The sequence below is a fragment of the Plectropomus leopardus genome, chromosome 23 (genome assembly GCF_026936395.1).
Source record: "Plectropomus leopardus strain MGB_pleo_1.0 chromosome 23, ASM2693639v1, whole genome shotgun sequence".
NCBI lineage: Eukaryota > Metazoa > Chordata > Actinopteri > Perciformes > Serranidae > Plectropomus > Plectropomus leopardus.
Genome location: NC_142198.1, coordinates 7,725,316 through 7,743,523, shown reverse-complemented (window position 1 = coordinate 7,743,523; position 18,208 = coordinate 7,725,316). Strand labels below are relative to the sequence as shown.

The window sequence follows — 18,208 nt, the reverse complement described above, 5'->3', positions numbered from 1 at the left end:
CATAACAGACCAAGGGAAACATTTGCAAACACAAACGTACAAGGGTTCATATACATAAAAAATTTAAGAACTGCCATATTAGAAATAAGTCCTGTATAACTACATCTCAAAGGATGAAGTCTGATATAACTGGCCTGGAGAAAGGATGGAGCTTGGTTTGATGTTTAAGAGCAAAGTCTATCAATCTCAGCGTGTTTTGTCCTCTTTTGTTTTGGCTAAACTGGTGGTATTTGGTATTGGTTTATTTTGTTTATCATCTAATTCTTTTTTTCCTGTTTTACCAACCAGTTTAATGAGAATATGTTTTAAAAAAAAGTCATGTAATTCCTTAACATATTAAATAATAATAAATCCTATCTATTTTTTACGATTGTTTTTAAATATTGCAATAGTGGAAGAAAACCTTGAGACTGAACCAAGTTACCTGTTTATGTGAAGGAATCAGGTTGCATTATACAGCTGGGGTTGGGTGTTATCTGCTACTCCTCTAAGAAGAGCTTGTTGCACCAATAAATGACAAACAATAGCTGATAGTGTAGAGCTAGGTGGTTGTGAATTTTCAACTAGCTAGCAGTAACATTACCGGTAATGTTATAGTTGCAGACTATTAGTTTTTTTTTTTTTTTTGCTATTTTTTTGGGCCTTAAGTAAATCTTGACCTTGATGCATTTATAATCACTGATTCTGAGGGAGATCTGCTGCTATGACTACTGCTACTTGAGGTGTACTTAACATTAGCGAGACATCAAAAAATAAAACTACTATTAACGTTACAAGCCGAACAACCTGAGGATCTCATCCTCCAGCTCCTGCAGGCTTTTCTTGCCAGAGGCAATGCTGATCACCAAAGAGTCCTTCTGTTCTTCTAGCTCTGGACGCTCCTTACGCACCACAATTCCCAGCAGTTGGGCTTCAAGACCCTATACACGCACACACACAGACAATTTAAGGCAGCAGCTCATACTCTCAAACTGTATGTGCAGAAAAATTAGGATACACAAACACAAAATTGAGAGCAATAATAAACCAGAGCCAAAACATACACACACAGACAAACACACACCTGCTCCTTGACCGCGAAGTTGACTATGGTGGTCTTTGTAGAAATCTCTGGTGTGTAGTGGGGGTTCGACAGCTTGGTGGTGATGTAGAAACGAAACTCTGGACTGTACTCGACCTCTTTATCACCCAGCTTCAGCATCAGTCTGCCGCCTGACAAAAAACGCACACAAATGTGCACACATACACACAAGGATTCACTCAATTAACTGAAAACTTACCTCAGAAAACTTTAACAGCTGGTATTTTCATTTTTGATTGTGTGTTTTTTGTGTGTGTCTGACCTATCCGTGTCAGGGATTTGTTGAGAATTGGGTTAAGGGATGGGTCCAAGTCCTCCTGGACATTCTGCAGCAAAACAGGATTCCCAAACTGGACGGCGTTCTCCAACACCCGCAGGTAGTCTGGCATTTGAAAGTCAATTACTTTCAGGCCCTGCTCATGTGGACATACACACACACACACACACACAGGAGGACGGAAGAGAAATGAATTATGTATAACTTTAATTTAATCAGGTAGTCTCATTCGGGTGAAAGTCTCTTTGGAGAAACAAAACAGGGATCAAACACACAACAAAACACGGCCTGTCACACACAAGCACATACAAACAGCATCAGAAATTATGACTCACATCTCCAAAAATGTTCAAACTTTAAAGTTTAATTAATCCAATGGGATGAGCCTTTTCGAGTGTCATTTGAAGTGAATTCTATTTATAATGTGCAGGCATGTGAAGGCAGTCGTACCAATTTCAGCATTTACTCATGGGGAATCAAGTTAGCCAGTCCTGAAATTGGGTCTGATGAACTGCAGTTTTGAATTTGTGATTATCTGAGGCAGCTTTAGTTGTACAAATTTATCAACTAAGAATATAGGTTATAATCTTCTTATTCTTCTTGTTTTCTTGTTGCTAATGAGGACGAGCCTCATGTGTTAAACAGTACGCAGTGTTAAGCATGATGTCTCCTGAAATGCACTTGACAGTGGCACAATTGCATCAAGTTGTTTTAAGGTGTAATGAGCAGCGTAATGTGCAGATCCACCGAGAGTTCTGTTGAACTTTGACCCAAGCTGTGCTGAAATGTGATCTGCTGCATACAACTTTAGCATTGTAGCTGTAAATACACTGAAATGTTCGTATTCCCTGTCTTTTCTGAGCAATCTTTAGCACTGTTTAGACCAAAGATACACAGGACAAGTTGAAACGTGCACCTACTTGCGATGTGCCTACAATGCTCCTAAAACCTGCCAGTTTACACCAATACAACTGGATGAGGCGGTTTATAATCTCCGTAGCAACAATCTGTACATCCATTCTGATTTCCATCTTTTCAGGCTTATTTTTTTAGCTAAATGTAATTCGTGGCTCCTTAAAATAAAAGTGAGAGTAGCAATAGTGAGATACTTGCTGGAGCTGCATCTCTGGTTATGATGATGATGAAACAGCAAAAACATAAACAAAACAGCCTAAGCCTCAGATGAACAATAATCATAATAATTATGCCAAAATAATTTAAAAAAAACAGTGCCAAATACTCAGTCAATGACTAGGTCCATGTGTCTATGAGCACATACAGCGAGCAGCAGCAGTGAGCCACTGTCCGAAACCGCATGCAGACAAAGACAGAGGGCTGCTGAGAATGCAGCAGCAAGTGAACACACCATCTGAGGTTGTTTTGATTTGACCAGCTGACTTTGCTACAACACAATTGGCTGCTGAAAAAGGTGACGTGACTCATGTTCCAAAACCAACTGTTGGCGTTGCAGCCAGCTTGAGTTAAGCTATGACGGCCAGTTCACTTCACAGCACTGAAACTTTTTTTCCGCTAAAACAGTTTTGTCTTGTAGCATGTCTTTGGTCTGAACTGGGCTTTAAGCAAAACAGTGTATCCTATGCAGATACTCAGATATCCATGATCGTTCCAGAAATGTAACTCTCCAACAATAAAGACACAATACCACTGAATCTGAATCAGAATGAGATCGGCTAAGTCGAGACTTACTCTGTTCATCTCCATATTCTTAATCCACTTCAGAGACTGGCCTTGAGGGTCCACCATCAGTGGCCATCTTGAAAGAATTAAAACAAGTCAACTTGTATCTTCAGTATGAAACAAATTTTGAACAGTGAAGATCACTAAATCCAAATCAAAGATTGCTGATATGTACTGACCGGTTTCCGCGAGTGACGATAACTCCATTCTCAGTGGAGAATGCGTCAGAGGGCAGGCCCTGAATGTTCCAGTCCCTCACCACTGTAGGCTTGGACATAAAAGTTGCAAAACTGAATCCTGGTGTGCATGGGATCGCCAAGTCCACTACCTGAGTAAAGGGAGAAGAAAGAAGGAGTGATCTCAAACATGGGGCTTTGTGGGCTTTGTGGAAAAACACCCATAATTATTATTAACTTCAATTACAGTTTAACACTTCAAGAGGAAAAACATGACTTGCTCATAAATGTGGTGGTAGTAAACATATTTGGAAAACTTTTCACTGAACAGCACATGAGGGTATGTTTTTATGAAGTGAGTGTCTGAGGGTCTGTGTGTTTCACCTCCTTCATCCAGATGGCAAGCAGCTCGTCTCTATAGTTGGAAAGAAAGGGTCCCATGTAGGACAGGAAAGACGCTGCTAGCAGACAGTCTCCCACCAGATATCCCATGTTTTCTTCAAGACCCTGGACCAAAAACATACACCCTGATTACTTAGGTACACGTGTGCATGTGCGTGTAATTATTATTTTTTTTCAATTTTTGTTGTGTGTGTGCTCGTGTATGGCCTTACAGTTACTCTCTCCTCCCAGCGGACCCTCTCTCCAGCAAGTCCAGTCACCAATTTGTCAGCTCGGTCCAGTTTCACCTCCATTTCATCAGATTTCTTTTTCAAATTCTCCTTCATGGTCAGCTTCTCAGCATGCTGCTTTTTTAGCTGATCTAGCTTCTCCCCCACCTTCACACACACACACACACACACACACACACACACACACACACACACACACACACACACACACACACACACACGCATGCATGGCAGTTATATTAAAGACACGTTCGAATGTATGGAAAAACACTCTGCTATGATAAATATTTTGTTGAACATGGTTTTCCCACAGAAAAAGTTAAAGGCCAGAAGAAGATCTACTCTTTCTTTGTCACTGAGAAATTCTGGGTCTGGACTTCGCCCCATCCACCACCACTGTTTGGAGGAGGCACAGCTCTATTAGGGCTAGACCAGTGACTGGTGAAGGACCAGTGCGCATCAAGATGGTTTGAGCCTCAGTTAGACTCAATCTCAGATGAAGAATCTGTTGTGCACCAAAATCAGCAACTAACAGATTTGTTGATTTATGTTGTTTGATAGCTTTTTAGCGTGTAGGCTAACAGGCAGTGGCTGATGCAGCATTAGCAGTTGTGACACTAACAGTAATATATGCTATGATGGGGGGTTTGGAAGGAATCTCCAGGGTTCGGTTTAAATCCAAAAACTGCACACAGTACCATGTTTGCTGTTAAAACTTTGACTGTGCTGATACTAACTGTTCGAATTCCTGACAATTTGCTCTGGAGGTTTCAGGTTTCTTTGCCAGTGCTGTGTCGATGTCTTTTTCCCATTAATATGTGTCTCTCCTGTTGGACAGCAATTGGCTTTCGTATTAGTCACGTACCTAATCTATTTTACCGAGGGCATGTTTCAATCTCAAATTTTAGACAGGTGCATAGGCATCACCCCCTTCAGTAAAAAATGTTTTGTTACACCTTTCTAATGACAAACATTGCACATATACAAGTCTGTATAGTCCAGGTCAGAAATTTTCAAAAAAACATATTTTTGAGTGGCGAAAGAACTTTAAAATGATCAGATTAGTCATATCAGATGAAAATTGGACCTACTATTATGCTACTGCTGCATTCGTATATAAACGTGACTTGAGCTAATATCTGAAAGTTTTTTGGGCTGGTTGGTGGATGCACTGGGCTCCATACCTCTCGTAGTTTGCTCTGGGCAGCAGCCAGAGCAGCCTGTTTCTCTGCCAACTGGGCCATGGCAGCGTTCAGTTGGGCCCGCTTTGGCTCCACCACCCTGTAGATACGCCCATACACCTGGAGGATAAGTGTACACATCCACAGATTTAGTTTTACTTTCAATTTTTCTATGTGTATATATTAATTTAACAAATAGGTCTCATTCTTTCATGATATTTCCTCTGCTGTGCTTATTTTGGCAAATGCTTTCTGCTTCTTTTATGAAGTGCATACATCTCACTGTGGATTTGTACATCTGTGCTCACAGTGCCCAAATTTGCACCAGTCTGCTTGTCTTAAATAACTATACAAACAATAATTACAAATAAGAAATTACTAACTATTATGTGTGCTTATGAATTGATGGTGACTGTTCATATCTGCAAGCATGTATGAGAGTGTGTTTGAGATCGAGTGCTGCGATTACCTCCATGGCTCTGACCCACATGCAGAGCGACTTTGCAGCCAGTGATACTTTGCCAATGATCTCTGGCTGGAAGTCTGACTGTTTGCAGTACTGGCCGATCTTCTTCAACACACGGTCCGATATATTGTCCTTGTCAAAGTTAACTAACGTTTTGATGAAATTGGACTCACCTGCCAGAAACATTTCAAGGTCAAATTCACAAAAAAAACTATAACAATCAAAAATATTTGGCCCTTATTGTGGCTCTCAATTAATATTAATTAATTTCCTTCAATTTTTTTGTTAACTATTTCCATTAGAACACTACAGCTTTGTGATCAGCAAAAGGGAAATACTGTGCAGTTTGCACTTAGAATGTACACCACTTGAAAAGAAAGAAAGCTGAAGGTCAATCCTTCTATAAGGAGTATCTAATAAAAAAAAAACTTATAATTACTGTCTCCTGCTGAAATCCTCTTTGTAAAGTGAAAATAAAGGGATGTAGTTTCAATTGTGATTAAAAGTGTATTAAAATAAGAGTATTCAGATATTCATAATTTATTAGATGAAGCCTTATGCATGCATTTCGCATTTTACATAACAATGCAAGACAGATATGTTGTGTAAATGGAAAATTGTGTGCAGAATGAAATATGTTAGACTAAAAGTGCTTCAGTGGGAATTATGATGTTACTGCTCTACTATTGCTTTTGTTGTTGAAGGGGCTCTATATAAAAGTACCTTGAACCATTCCCTTGCAAGTTCATTTTGGTCACACTAACATACTGTTATGTAGAATCACAAGTACAATTATGCAACCAAGTGACCAAACTATAAGCTTTAACACAATATTTCCGATTAGGCAGTTTTTATAAAATCAGTGTGCTACTTTTTAAAATTTTTTTTTTTAAAGTTTTTCTCGATTTAGAATAGCCTGTTCCCCTTGCACCGCTCTTGACCTTGGCCACAACTTGCAACTAAGAAATTTAGAACCAGGCTGCAGAAAATCAGTGTTAGGCAGAGGAGACAACGTACTATGTCAGCAATGCCAAAACGTATCAAATGACCCTTTTAGATATTTCTGTTTTATGATTATTTGTTGATGATTCTATCCAACACGTCACTGCAATGTGAGTGTGTTTAATTTGCTAACTACCTTTGTTTTGTGTTCTTCTATTAGGGTGTGTGTTTTAATTTGCACTGACGAGGTACAGAAAATTGGAAAATAAATTCCATGTTGAAAAAAAGAACAAAATACTCTCTGTATTTTACCAATGGCATTAGTGATGGGACGTCGAATATTGTACTTCCCTTTCGTTTCAGTAACATCGATTCTTTCTATAGTGGATCATTTTACAATTTGTACTTGTCTGGTTTCACTCTATTCATTTTTTAAGCACTTGAAATTTCTCAATAACTTTGTTTGCCAAACTCTCCCATCATCCATCCCTAAACTCTGCACTGTTGCTGTCTCTCACCCAGCTGTCTCTTGGCCTCTGCCCAGGTAGGCTCTTTGCCCAGAAGGGTCATGACAGCCTGCATCACTGTCTCCACCAGTGCCGGGGGACGGCCATATGACTTGATCTCTGTCATGTCCTTCTTATTTAGAGACTCCAAAGCCTACATCCAAAAAAGGAAGACAAAGAGAATGTGTGGATGTAAGAAGGCAGAGTATACTTCTTACTGAGGTATGTTTGACTCAATTTAAGACAGAGGGTAGATGCACATACAGAAAAGACAGCACTACTAGCACACAGAGGGACTGGCAGAGTCAAGAGTCAACAGGAAAAAGTTCTACCTTCATGGCCTCTTCCAGTGCAGGCAGGGCCTCGTCCAGATCTCTCTGTGCGTTCTCAGCCATGGCTTTACACTCTAACTCCTCCGCCCCGATTTTCTCACTGTTAGCACTCACCGCCTCAATACAAACAAGCACCAATGAGTCATTAGGCAGGTTTCCATCACAGATATACACAGAAATATTTTTTGAAATGTCGATAAAACACAATTGCGAGATGACTGCGTTTCCATTGAGTGATGTTAAGCCACTTCTCCTCTGGCAATAACATGATGGATGTTCAAAACATTAGCAGGTTTATTTCTATTGCAGCCCCAACATTAGCCATCATTATTTCCAGTCAAAGGCGATGTAGGCGCGTTGTGTGAGTGATAATGGAAAGGCGAGCCCCTTATACGTGGGAGCACCTATGAGGGATTTCTGGGAGGTAATAGTCCACAATTTTAGAGGCATTGTGGATTCAAAACTTCCAGTTGATCTGCTCATTTTTTGAAGAGTTAGTTCCCACTGACAAGCGCATAGCCGTAGCATCATGTGACTTACGTATAAAAGCAAAAAATGTGTTTCCACTACAGTTTTGCGAAATATTTTTTGAATAAATTGGGAATTGCAATAAATGTGAGTTTTTTCGATTTTTTTTTCGCAACTTTTTTCTGAATTTGACGGTTAATAGAAACCCCCCCCTATTGACTACTAACTAACTAATTTGTATCTTTCCTATTAGACAACTGCAAAAAATAAAGCACTATTGTAAACATTTGCTAATTCCATAGAATGGCTGTGTGAGTCAAGTGGATATGAAACAAGTTAATACAATAATCAAATTATTACTTTAATGTATTTAGTAATTCTGTGTTCACGTAAACATGTTTGCAGTGCTTACTTTCTGCTGCTTGTCAGCCTCTCGCGTCTGCTGTACGATGACAGACAGGTACTCGTCACACTGTTTCTGGAACTCAGCCACCTGCTTCTTGGCCTCCTCGAGCTCTACAGACATGGCCTCCACCTTCTCCCGTGTGTCACTGATCTTAAAGAGACCATTACGCAGCTTGCTCACCTGCTCCCCCAATTCACTGCGTTTCTCTGCCAACAGCCTGAATGGACACGCAACCACAGACAAACACGATCAGATCTAGGTGGCCCTAAGGACACACATGAAGCATTTCAAGGTAGAGTGTAATGAGAGAATAAGCAAAGGATAACGTTTGAGGGTGCCTACTTCTTGTATCCAGACACCAGCTCAAGGTAGTTAGTAGGTGTCACATAATTATGTCTCCTCAGCTCCAACTTCATCCTTTGGGAGATCTGTACAACTGATTGGTGTGTGGTCACAAAGGTGCTGGCAACCTTTGTCTGGATCTACAAAACATGCAGCAGCATTTGTAAACATGTTGATCTGACATTCAAACAAGAGGAATGCAGCTTCAGGAGTTGTATTTTTACTGTCTATATATTGATGTGGGGATTGATGTAAGTGGGTTCAGTGCAGTTCACAGTCAGAGTTATAGACTGTTGTTTTCTTAAATAGAAACCTTTAAATAAGAATTTTATACAGTTCCACTAAATTTTCTGTAAAGACTTGCTCAACTAAAGCTTTTGAATCCGCTGTTTGGATCACACCAAAGTTACATCAAGTGGAATTCTTGAAAAAGGATTAGAAAACCCAGTGTGGAGGTCTAAGTTTTGTGTTGCAATGCAATATGAGGTGTTTATGTTCATGTCCATGCACGACTCACCCCCTCCAAGGAGCCCAACTCCAGTCCATCCAAGTACCTCTCTGCCACCTCCATCAGAGCATCTTTGGGCCACTCACAGAACCAGTCAATGGTGGTGCAGTTGACAAGCGCTGGGTACTGGAGGATGCGGTTTCTGTTGGCAAACAGCCATTGCTGACTTTATTCAGATATAATTTGTTTATATAATGATATCCATTATAGCCCTGTGGACTAGTGATGGTAAATTTGGCAGTTGGTTTGGAATAATTAAGCCATTATGCGCCCTGGATATGCTTCAGAGTAATTATAGCTAATGCTCTTTTGCTGCAAAAGGCTGTATTTTAAGATGGGTACATGAAAAAAGACATATAATAAGGACAAACTTCAGGCAGTATGACAGTATGACAAAGAACCTCCTATAGTAAGGTACAGCAGAGTGTGCTGAAGCCCTGCAGTGAGAGCCAATAAGTTAGCTGGTTAATTGGTGTACTCCCTGAGCTCTGGCATTATGATATGGATCCTTCTAGCAGCTTGTGGTCAGAGGGCCAGGACGCCTCATCACAGAGAGAATGGTGATTAGCTCTGGGTAATGTTGCCTGCCAGCCCAATTAGCAGCATTATGTGTGACCGGTACCCTGTGCTGCTAATTGCAACCAGGCCATCAATGCTTGAGGAATAAAAGGTGTTTTTGTGAGAACAAATATGTGCGTGTGTGTGAGACAAAGGACAGAGAGAATGAATAACAGAATATGTGTGTCCATCTGTGTGAATACGACGTCTGAATGTGTGTGTGTGTGTGTGCAGACAGCTGGCCCTCTCTTCCACATCATCCACACTGTTTGTAAATACAGCAAGCCTCAGGTCCTTTCTACACAATCAGTCAAGTTACTAGACCTCATTTGCACAAGACCAAGCGTCAGCCAGCCATTAACACACTGTCTCATGGTGAGGCACGACTCACTGTCCCGAGCGTGACTTTGAGGAGCTGCTGCAGGGAATATTAACCCTGTTGATGATTGCTCCCTTTATTTACAAACATAAGTGCCTTGGGTGTGTCAGCTTGCACAGATCAAAAGTGGAGCAACAATATTGTCAGGGCAAAATTCCTCCTACCTTTGGTTAATACAAACAGCAAAAATCTGGCTAAGTAGAGAAATACAGATCCTATATAAAAGCTAGTGTGAATGCCTGTATACGATTAAGTGTAAAATACAAAGACAAATAAATGAAATGCTGTTTCCTGTAATCCCCTTGTTGTTAAGGCAACAATGCACGCACAGCTGCTAGACAGAAGCTGCCGAAGTGCTCGGACTCTTCAGATTATAAGGACTGCACTGTGATTCATACTGTGTTCATTTCCATAAACTTTTGTGTCGAATGAGAGTGAACAAGATTCTCAAAGAGAGGAGAAAAAGATGAGTAAGGATCATTGTGTGGATGAGGATATATTAGAGGACACACTGTGCTGCAGGGGACAATGTCAGAATGTACCTGAAGGGCTCTCCCACTGGGCTCATACAGAGCACTATGTGCAGGTTGTTCCTGACTCGCTCTATCAGGTAGCTGGACAAGGACGCTGGAGTCTCCACCACATTGTCTTTCCTGGCAGACTCTGACAGAGAATTGCACACCTAGATATCGGAAGAATCACAATAATTGCATGTCTTGAGATGTGGAATTAGGTTTTGAATTACTTCAGATGGGTTTAGATAATTAACTTTAATGATATATAGATGCACATGATCCAGCAGAATTCAAATTAAATACATTTTGGAGGCTGTATGTTACTTTACTACAGTCAGGTCAGCCTTACATGATTAAGATTGTCTTTAAAGAACATTCAAAGTAGATAGCAAGAATTATTTGTCAATTGCAGTAATATTTCATTTAAAACCAGACTCTTGTGTTAAGAATTTGAATTACTAAGAACAAAGATTAAATTAGAATTTGAATATTTCATAAAATAGCCCCAATGGTATGGCCATGATCAATCAATGTTAACCCTTAGGGACTGTTTGGCGCATTGTGCATACTTTCACTCTTATAATTCTGATAATTTTGGCTGTGTTCATGCATATGGCATACATTTTGGCAAGACTGTGTTTTTTGTTTAATCTGAGAATGTCCAGCTCAGCTCCTATAATAAGTCTAAGATACATAAAAATTGTCATATTCATACTGTTAAGTGCAAAAATGTGCCACTGAAACCAATTCAAACTGTTTTTGATCCCACAGCCATCAAAGCATAAAAACATGCTTTGTATTATTTCTGGGTGTCATTCTGGGCTTTTGCATTAGAATTTGTATTTTTTACTATTTTCCACCTAATAATGTCATTTTTACTATAGGCATACAGAGAAAATGCATGCTATTTCCACGAGTTACACTGTCACAATCAGTGCTGTTGCAAATTGCTGACATATCCCAGATTGTGATAATCCCCCCTCAAAATTGCTTTGCATGTAGTATACTAAAAAAATATTCTTAAAATAACTCTTTTGTGTGTGTGTGTGTGTGTGTGTGTGTGTTTGTTCATCTAAAAACTGGCATCATGACAAAAAAAAGAATTTAGTTTCTGAAAATTAATGAATATTAGATATTTATGATTAGGGCTGATTAGCTAAAAAGTAAACTCAATGAAAGTGTATGTATATGAATGTATATGATATTTTTTAAAGCTTGATTTTGGAAAGTGCATTTTGTGGGCAGAGCAATACGAGTGTGTGTAATATTAAAGCTGGCACGAAGTGTTAATGTTACACATAATTCATATTTAGGGCTTAAATGCAGATATGCAACACAGAGGAAAAAAAAAGAAGAGAAAATGAAAACATTGTTTAAGTTGGGGGGTAAAACCCCCAGCAAAGATCATTTTCTTCACTGCCTTTGGGTTGACACTGGGTTAATTTAAACCATAAATAAAATGCTGATGCAATTATGCAAACAGATATGAAAATAATCAGGAATTAGAGAAAGATGCTTGATGTAAAAATACAGACCTCAGCAAACTCGTCAGGCTTGTAGAGGTTTGGCACCTCTCCCGAGCTCAGAATATTATTTATGTCCTCCAAGAAGGATTCATCTACGATCTGTGTGTCATTGAAGAGGAAGACTGTGGGCTTGTTGTCCACACCAGTCAACCTGTACAGTTTTTTGATGTCTGAAAGAAAGGACAGAGTAGAACATCACCCACATATAATGTCACTCACTGGAGATGGGATGAGAGGAACTTAATGTACAATAGCAAAGTAATTCATCGAAAGTGAATGGTGAATCAGCCAGGAGCTAAAATTTGGCATGCTCCACACTGAAAATTATGTGAGTTATTCTAACCTTGCTTAATTTCTATATTTGTGTTTTCCTTCTTTTGATTCCCAAACGACAGGGATTACTTCCAGAGTGGAATGCATTGTAAACTTTCTCAAACATCTGTGAATTGTTTTATCTCACCCTCTCTGAATTCCTGTTTCCGGTACTGCTTGGTGACCTCCACCTGGAACACCTGGTATTCACAGATGGAGGCAGCCATCTTAGACAGGCTCTGTCTACCAGAGCCCCCGACGCCAACCAGCAGCATATTGCCCCTGAGCTGACTGATCACACGTACAACACGGGTTACTGTGGAGAGAAAACAAAAAGATTATCTGTACTCTTATCAGCTGAAGTTACTAGAACGTTATTACTTACGGGTTTCTACAGCTTGAGATAGGTTAGATTTAACACTTTTTAAGACTTTTCAAATGCCACTTGGAATGAAAGATGAATTTTACTATAACATTGAAGGGAAAAAAAGAACAAACAAACCAAAAGAAAAACCCAAAGAACTGACATCAGTAACTTGAGGTTAGGACAATTTTAAGTTAAACTTAATGTAAGAGGAGTTTTTTTTTTTTTTTAGATTTTTGGACATTTTACAATTTAACAATGAAAAGAAAAGAAAAGAAAAATCCTACTTCCCATTGTTTTTGCATTTAAGACTTTTTAAAGATCTGTGTTAACACTGTAATAGTGTGCGATCTGTTCTTCTATAGACAAAGAAGTTCATAGACCTTCACTGTGGCTGGAAATGCCTGTACATGTACATGTGGGCACATTAACATTTACAGATTAGTGTTGACCCACGATGTTTCTATGGTAATTTAGTGCTATTGATTTGCAGTGGCGTGTGGTAAAGTGGAAGATTGACAGCAGTGTGCAGAGAGCAGAGCCTTAGCAGTGCTTAGAGGCCCTCTCTCTCTCTCTTGACTACAGGGTAGCTTTTAGCTGCACCGCATGCTGTGTTTTTCAAAGGAGCTTCAAACTGGGCCTGAATCATAAAACTGACAAAACTGTGAACAGAGCAAAGACACATCAGTGTAGAACAAAGTACCTCTTATATTGATTGTGATAATATACTGGATTGATTGGACAGAATGTGATGGGTAGAACTGATGCTGTGGGTTGATGTGTGAGGGAAGTTTTATGCACTGTGTGTCCATTTAAAATGTGTGCGGATGTGTGTGTGAGGTGTACTCAGACGCACTGTGTTCGATGGCGTCTCGGAAGAGCACCAGGCTCATGGGCACTACGCCAGGTGTCAGGTTGTAGTCCTCCAGCTGGGTCTCCATGAACTTCTTGAGACTCTTCATGTCAAATAGGTCCTCATACACACAAGACTCATTCAGGAAATCCCCTGACACATAAACGCAAAATAAACAGTTAACACATTCATAGTTTGTGGTGAGAAGACTCATGCTTAAAGAACAGTTCAATACCAATGCATTTTCTAATCTGTGAGGGTATTTTTACACTCACTGGTGTAACACTGGCATTGCTGTGTGTGTGCGCATGTGTGTGTTTACAGTAATAAATGTACCAAATATTGGTGGTTGTTTGGGGCAGATGCTGTGGAATGTGAGGTCAAAGAGTGAGCCCAGTTTCTCCCCAAGCAAAGCAACAAAGGCCTCCATGTCACTGCGATCGACAAGCCGATCTGAGAAAACCCTGAAATCAACAACAAAATATAGAAAACAATTATTATCCAATACATACAAAACAAACGCACTTGTGTGTTTTGGCCAATGTAAAATACAGTAGAGAGCAAATCTAGGCTTCAGCTAAGGGATAATGTGAAAACTTCAAAGATTTGTCTAACCGGAAGCACTCATGGATCCAGAGTCTAGTGATGTTGTTTTTGGTATCATGAAAGTCTGGGTGAGCTCTTAGCAGACCCTGAAACACCTAGAATGGGTGAAAAAAAGACTTAGATGTGTCATCTAATATTTGAAAATGTAGATTAAGTATTTTGACCTATCACGAAACTAAACAGTTTATGTTCTATTGTAAATTTCAAGAAAATACGTCAGCACAGCCCCTGTTTATTATGTTGTACCTTGGAGATATCTCTTAGGTTGAAGAGGTAGTGGATCTTGGCTGGAGTGGGAAGAAAGCGACCTGTAACAGCATGATACAGTTCCAACGTGGCCTGAGTCAGAACTTCTCCAATGGGTGTCAAACCCTGTTTAAACCCCTGTAGCTTCTGGTTTATCATGGTACTGTAGATCCGTTTGATCTGGGACTCCTGCATGCAGAAAAAACAGGTCTGCTCAAGTTTGGTGCATCTTGTAAATGGCACAGGCATGTCCTTAAAACACATTGATTTCAACGCCGTACTTGTCAAGAGAAAGAGAAATAGAATAGGATTTTTTAAAGGGGTGTAAAAATAATTCCAATTCTTGTTGTCCACTTAACACATTCAACAGTCTAGGCAAGTCGAGTGTTTACAGGTGTTCACTGCCTGTATGCACCATGGCTCCTGACATTTTGAAAAGCAAATTCATGTTCACTTGCGGCATTACAAAAAGCAGGGTGAAGACAGAGGTCGAGAGAGGCACATTTATGTAACAAGTGCTGGGGAAAAAGAAAAAACAAAAACAGTTGAGAGCATAACAACAGAGATGAAAAACTGCCAGATAAAAGACCAAAAGAGACCAGAGGTGAGCTGGAGAGGAAGCAAGCAATGAGTGCAAAGAGCAAGGAAAGTATATAAAAACCCCAAAGGATATATAACTGTACAAACAAAAAACAAAAAAAGGAAAAAAAGACAGAGGAGGCAGGTGAGATAAATTAGCATGTATAAAAAAGTGGCTGACAGATGGTGAATAAAAATGATAAAATGTACTACCAGGACCAAATAGCTGGATGATAGGGACAAAGGGAAGAAATAGCATTACTGAAAAGGGAGTGAGGCTATTCTAGTTGAATGTGAAAAAAATTAAAACTAAAATTCTGGGTACTTTTATTTCATCAGATATTTGTCAAATTATAAGGCCCTTTTATAGCTAAAGTGCATAACTTTTGTCTCCCATCTGGCAGTGAGAGTAACTACATAAACAACCTTGATGTGTGCTTATGGTATATGCCTGCAGTTTAGCGTGCTGCATCTCCACTGCACCCAGGAGCACTCCTATTATGTCTTTTTTTTAAACTTTAAATCCTCCTCTTAATGCAGAGTTTCTTTCTATGAAATATCAACTGAAGAAACTTCTAATGGATGCTTTCTAAGATTTCTGCCATAACTCACAGCATACTACTAGCTGCTACTCAGTCACTATGGCACCTCCACTTTTCAATCTTAACTTTAAACGGTCAACACACATAGTATCAGAGGAAACATTCAGAATCATGCACATAAAGATGAGGCATTGAGAAAACAAAACAAAAAGCAGTGTAATGGACATTAATTTATGTGTAAATGTCCCATTCTCTAGCTCTCCAGCTTTATGTAAAATTCCATTAGTTATTCTAATTTTTTAAAACTTATGTTGGTAGAGGTAAAGGAGAGGAAAAACGGGCAAAATAGTCAGCTTGACTTACATTAGGGAAGGTCATATTGATGAGATTGAATCGACTTTGTAGGCGACCAGAGATGTGAGTCCTCCCTCCACCAGGGGGCCCCATGGACGCCAACAAGAACATGTCCTAACAAAGCAGACACACACAACAAAAAAAGCAGAGTAGGATACACCTATGCAATACTGTATATATATCACACATGTAAATCTCTTGTCCTCGATGAAGAATGGTAATTGAGAGGTAACAATGGAGGATATGGCACCTAAAACCAATCTCACTCCTGCCCCCCATCAAAATGCCTTTCCTCACCTTGACGAATTTCAGGGTCTGTTTTTGGCGGTCATACCAGAAGCCATAGTCGATCCAGAGGCGCAGCAGTTCCAGTGGCGGCTGGGAGCCAAAGAGGTCATGAGCTGGCATGTTGAGGTCGTCCAGGAAACACAGCAGGCGCTTCCCACCTGTTGGCACAAAAACGCCCTTTGTTCTCTTCTCGATGCGGCTCTCCACGATGGCCTGGATGTTATTGGAGGTGGTCTGGAGAGAGATGGACACAAAGAAAGACAAAGATACAGAAAAGATGAAAAAGGAAGTTCCATTGTGTACCTTATGGTATGAAACAACATAAAACATGTGACAATAAAGTTCTGCAATGAAATCAATACTGAGAAAATATACATCAAACACTCAATTGCTTAGAAAGTGTTTGTGTGAATGTGCGTACAATTTCAGCTTATCAACCACATTACATAGTACTCTGTCTTTAAGCTTGAAATGACAATGATTCATACAGAGAAAAAAAAGAAAGCTGGGGAACACTCAGCCACTCAGAGGCTAGAGTTGAACATTGCAGATTAGCAGATGAACTAAAAGAAGCAGTGTGTGTGTGAGGTTGGAAAAGGCAGAGTGAAAAAAAATATAAATTAGGAATGCTTATCCCAAAATATTTATGAATCAATTCAAATGGCAGGAAATGACACAGATGCAGCGGAGAGATGAGGGAAAATTGGTGGGGAGAGAGATGCCAGGTCGGAGATGGTAATGATGGTGATAGTGGTAGGTAAGTGTGGGATTGGTGAGTGCCTCCATCATCTCTGGCTCTCTATTATGCCTTCATCACTGCTATTCAGCAATGACATCTACCTTGGAGCTGCACGCTGCACTTTTACTCTAATTGTAGTGAAACTGAGATGGAGGCTATTCAAAGCCCTGGTGGGGTGGGAGGGAGGCTGTTGCACTCACACACACCCAACACCTGTACTCAATCACATCCATGTGTCTGCATCGCATGCTGCGAGTGGGTGGATCGTGTAATAAGATGTTCATATGTGGGTGAATTTTGTGCATGTGTGACATACTCTATGACGGCATGTATGTTGCTGCCTGGTGGAAATACAAGATATTAAAAATTCATATCATAGGAGTAATATCCCATCTTTATCTTTCAGGAGACCAAGCCAAGGGCTAGAAATGTTTGGAGGACAAGAGGTTAGATTCGCATGCAAATAAAGGACAAATAAAATCTAATAAAAAACATGTTTTCCATCCCTGTTACGAAATACACATATTTACTTTTATTTTAGAGACTACCGTTAAAAATCATTCTCTGTTTTTTACAAGGATAGAATAATAAGAAAATGGCATTCACAGACACACAGAGATCATGCAAAGGCACTAACCTGTGAGGACATGTTGACAGTTAGGCCAGTCCACTTGCTATCCAAGCCCTGCAGGACATTCTGGGCCACTGAGGTTTTACCGGTGCCCACAGGCCCAGTGAGCAGCACTGGGTACTGACTCAACACCAGAGCCTTCACCAGGAAGTCATAGCGAACTGTGTCCACTGTGGGAACCATAATCTTATAGAATGGAGCGCTGCAGGAAGGAGGGATATAGATGTATCGTAGATATTAGTGGTAGGTGATACCATCAAGTATACCAGTGTTTAGTTTCAAAGGTGAATGTACCCTGATTTGCATGGTGTAATGGGTAAATCATCCATCCATTCACACACGCACACATGCACACAACAGCTGATGTCAGAAACATAAGACCACCTGGTTACTTACTCTGCATTGTAACGCCAGCCCTTAGGCAGCTTATCTTCAAAAGAAGCCCAGGTCTTGTTCTTGGTGTCTACATAGTACTCATAAACTGTGTCCTGAAAGAGTTAAAATTAAAAGTTTAAAGAAAGCTGGTGCCAGCTCAGACAGAATCATGCACTTTGCTGATGAAAAGTGGTAGTGTATAGTATTATCTCTCATGAATGTTGTGCTTGTATATTACTCATTGCATTTTCTATGCATAATCAGATACTGTATGTTGTTTATGTGTTATGTATTGAAGTGGAGGTATGCATTCTATATTAGAAATA

At 39.9% G+C, this 18,208-nt stretch overlaps 1 protein-coding gene across 2 annotated transcripts in view; it reads right to left on the bottom strand.

The window, feature by feature from the left end:
• The window catches only part of dnah2 (dynein, axonemal, heavy chain 2), an 80,293-nt gene that overhangs the window by 18,217 nt on the left and 43,868 nt on the right, over window positions 1-18,208 (bottom strand). For both annotated transcript variants that reach the window (XM_088073712.1, XM_088073711.1), the window contains exons 48-72: window positions 17,904-17,995; window positions 17,514-17,709; window positions 16,147-16,371; window positions 15,859-15,963; window positions 14,375-14,563; window positions 14,138-14,223; window positions 13,859-13,986; window positions 13,526-13,675; window positions 12,454-12,621; window positions 12,003-12,163; window positions 10,495-10,634; window positions 9,025-9,157; window positions 8,508-8,647; window positions 8,172-8,382; window positions 7,292-7,408; window positions 6,972-7,113; window positions 5,515-5,684; window positions 5,049-5,165; window positions 3,847-4,011; window positions 3,617-3,739; window positions 3,236-3,384; window positions 3,066-3,132; window positions 1,344-1,494; window positions 1,064-1,212; window positions 787-920 (exon numbers count right to left, since the gene is read on the bottom strand). In XM_088073712.1, coding sequence (XP_087929838.1) covers window positions 787-920; window positions 1,064-1,212; window positions 1,344-1,494; window positions 3,066-3,132; window positions 3,236-3,384; window positions 3,617-3,739; window positions 3,847-4,011; window positions 5,049-5,165; window positions 5,515-5,684; window positions 6,972-7,113; window positions 7,292-7,408; window positions 8,172-8,382; window positions 8,508-8,647; window positions 9,025-9,157; window positions 10,495-10,634; window positions 12,003-12,163; window positions 12,454-12,621; window positions 13,526-13,675; window positions 13,859-13,986; window positions 14,138-14,223; window positions 14,375-14,563; window positions 15,859-15,963; window positions 16,147-16,371; window positions 17,514-17,709; window positions 17,904-17,995 — 3,608 coding nt within the window. The remainder of the gene's footprint in view (window positions 1-786; window positions 921-1,063; window positions 1,213-1,343; window positions 1,495-3,065; window positions 3,133-3,235; window positions 3,385-3,616; window positions 3,740-3,846; window positions 4,012-5,048; window positions 5,166-5,514; window positions 5,685-6,971; window positions 7,114-7,291; window positions 7,409-8,171; window positions 8,383-8,507; window positions 8,648-9,024; window positions 9,158-10,494; window positions 10,635-12,002; window positions 12,164-12,453; window positions 12,622-13,525; window positions 13,676-13,858; window positions 13,987-14,137; window positions 14,224-14,374; window positions 14,564-15,858; window positions 15,964-16,146; window positions 16,372-17,513; window positions 17,710-17,903; window positions 17,996-18,208) is intronic.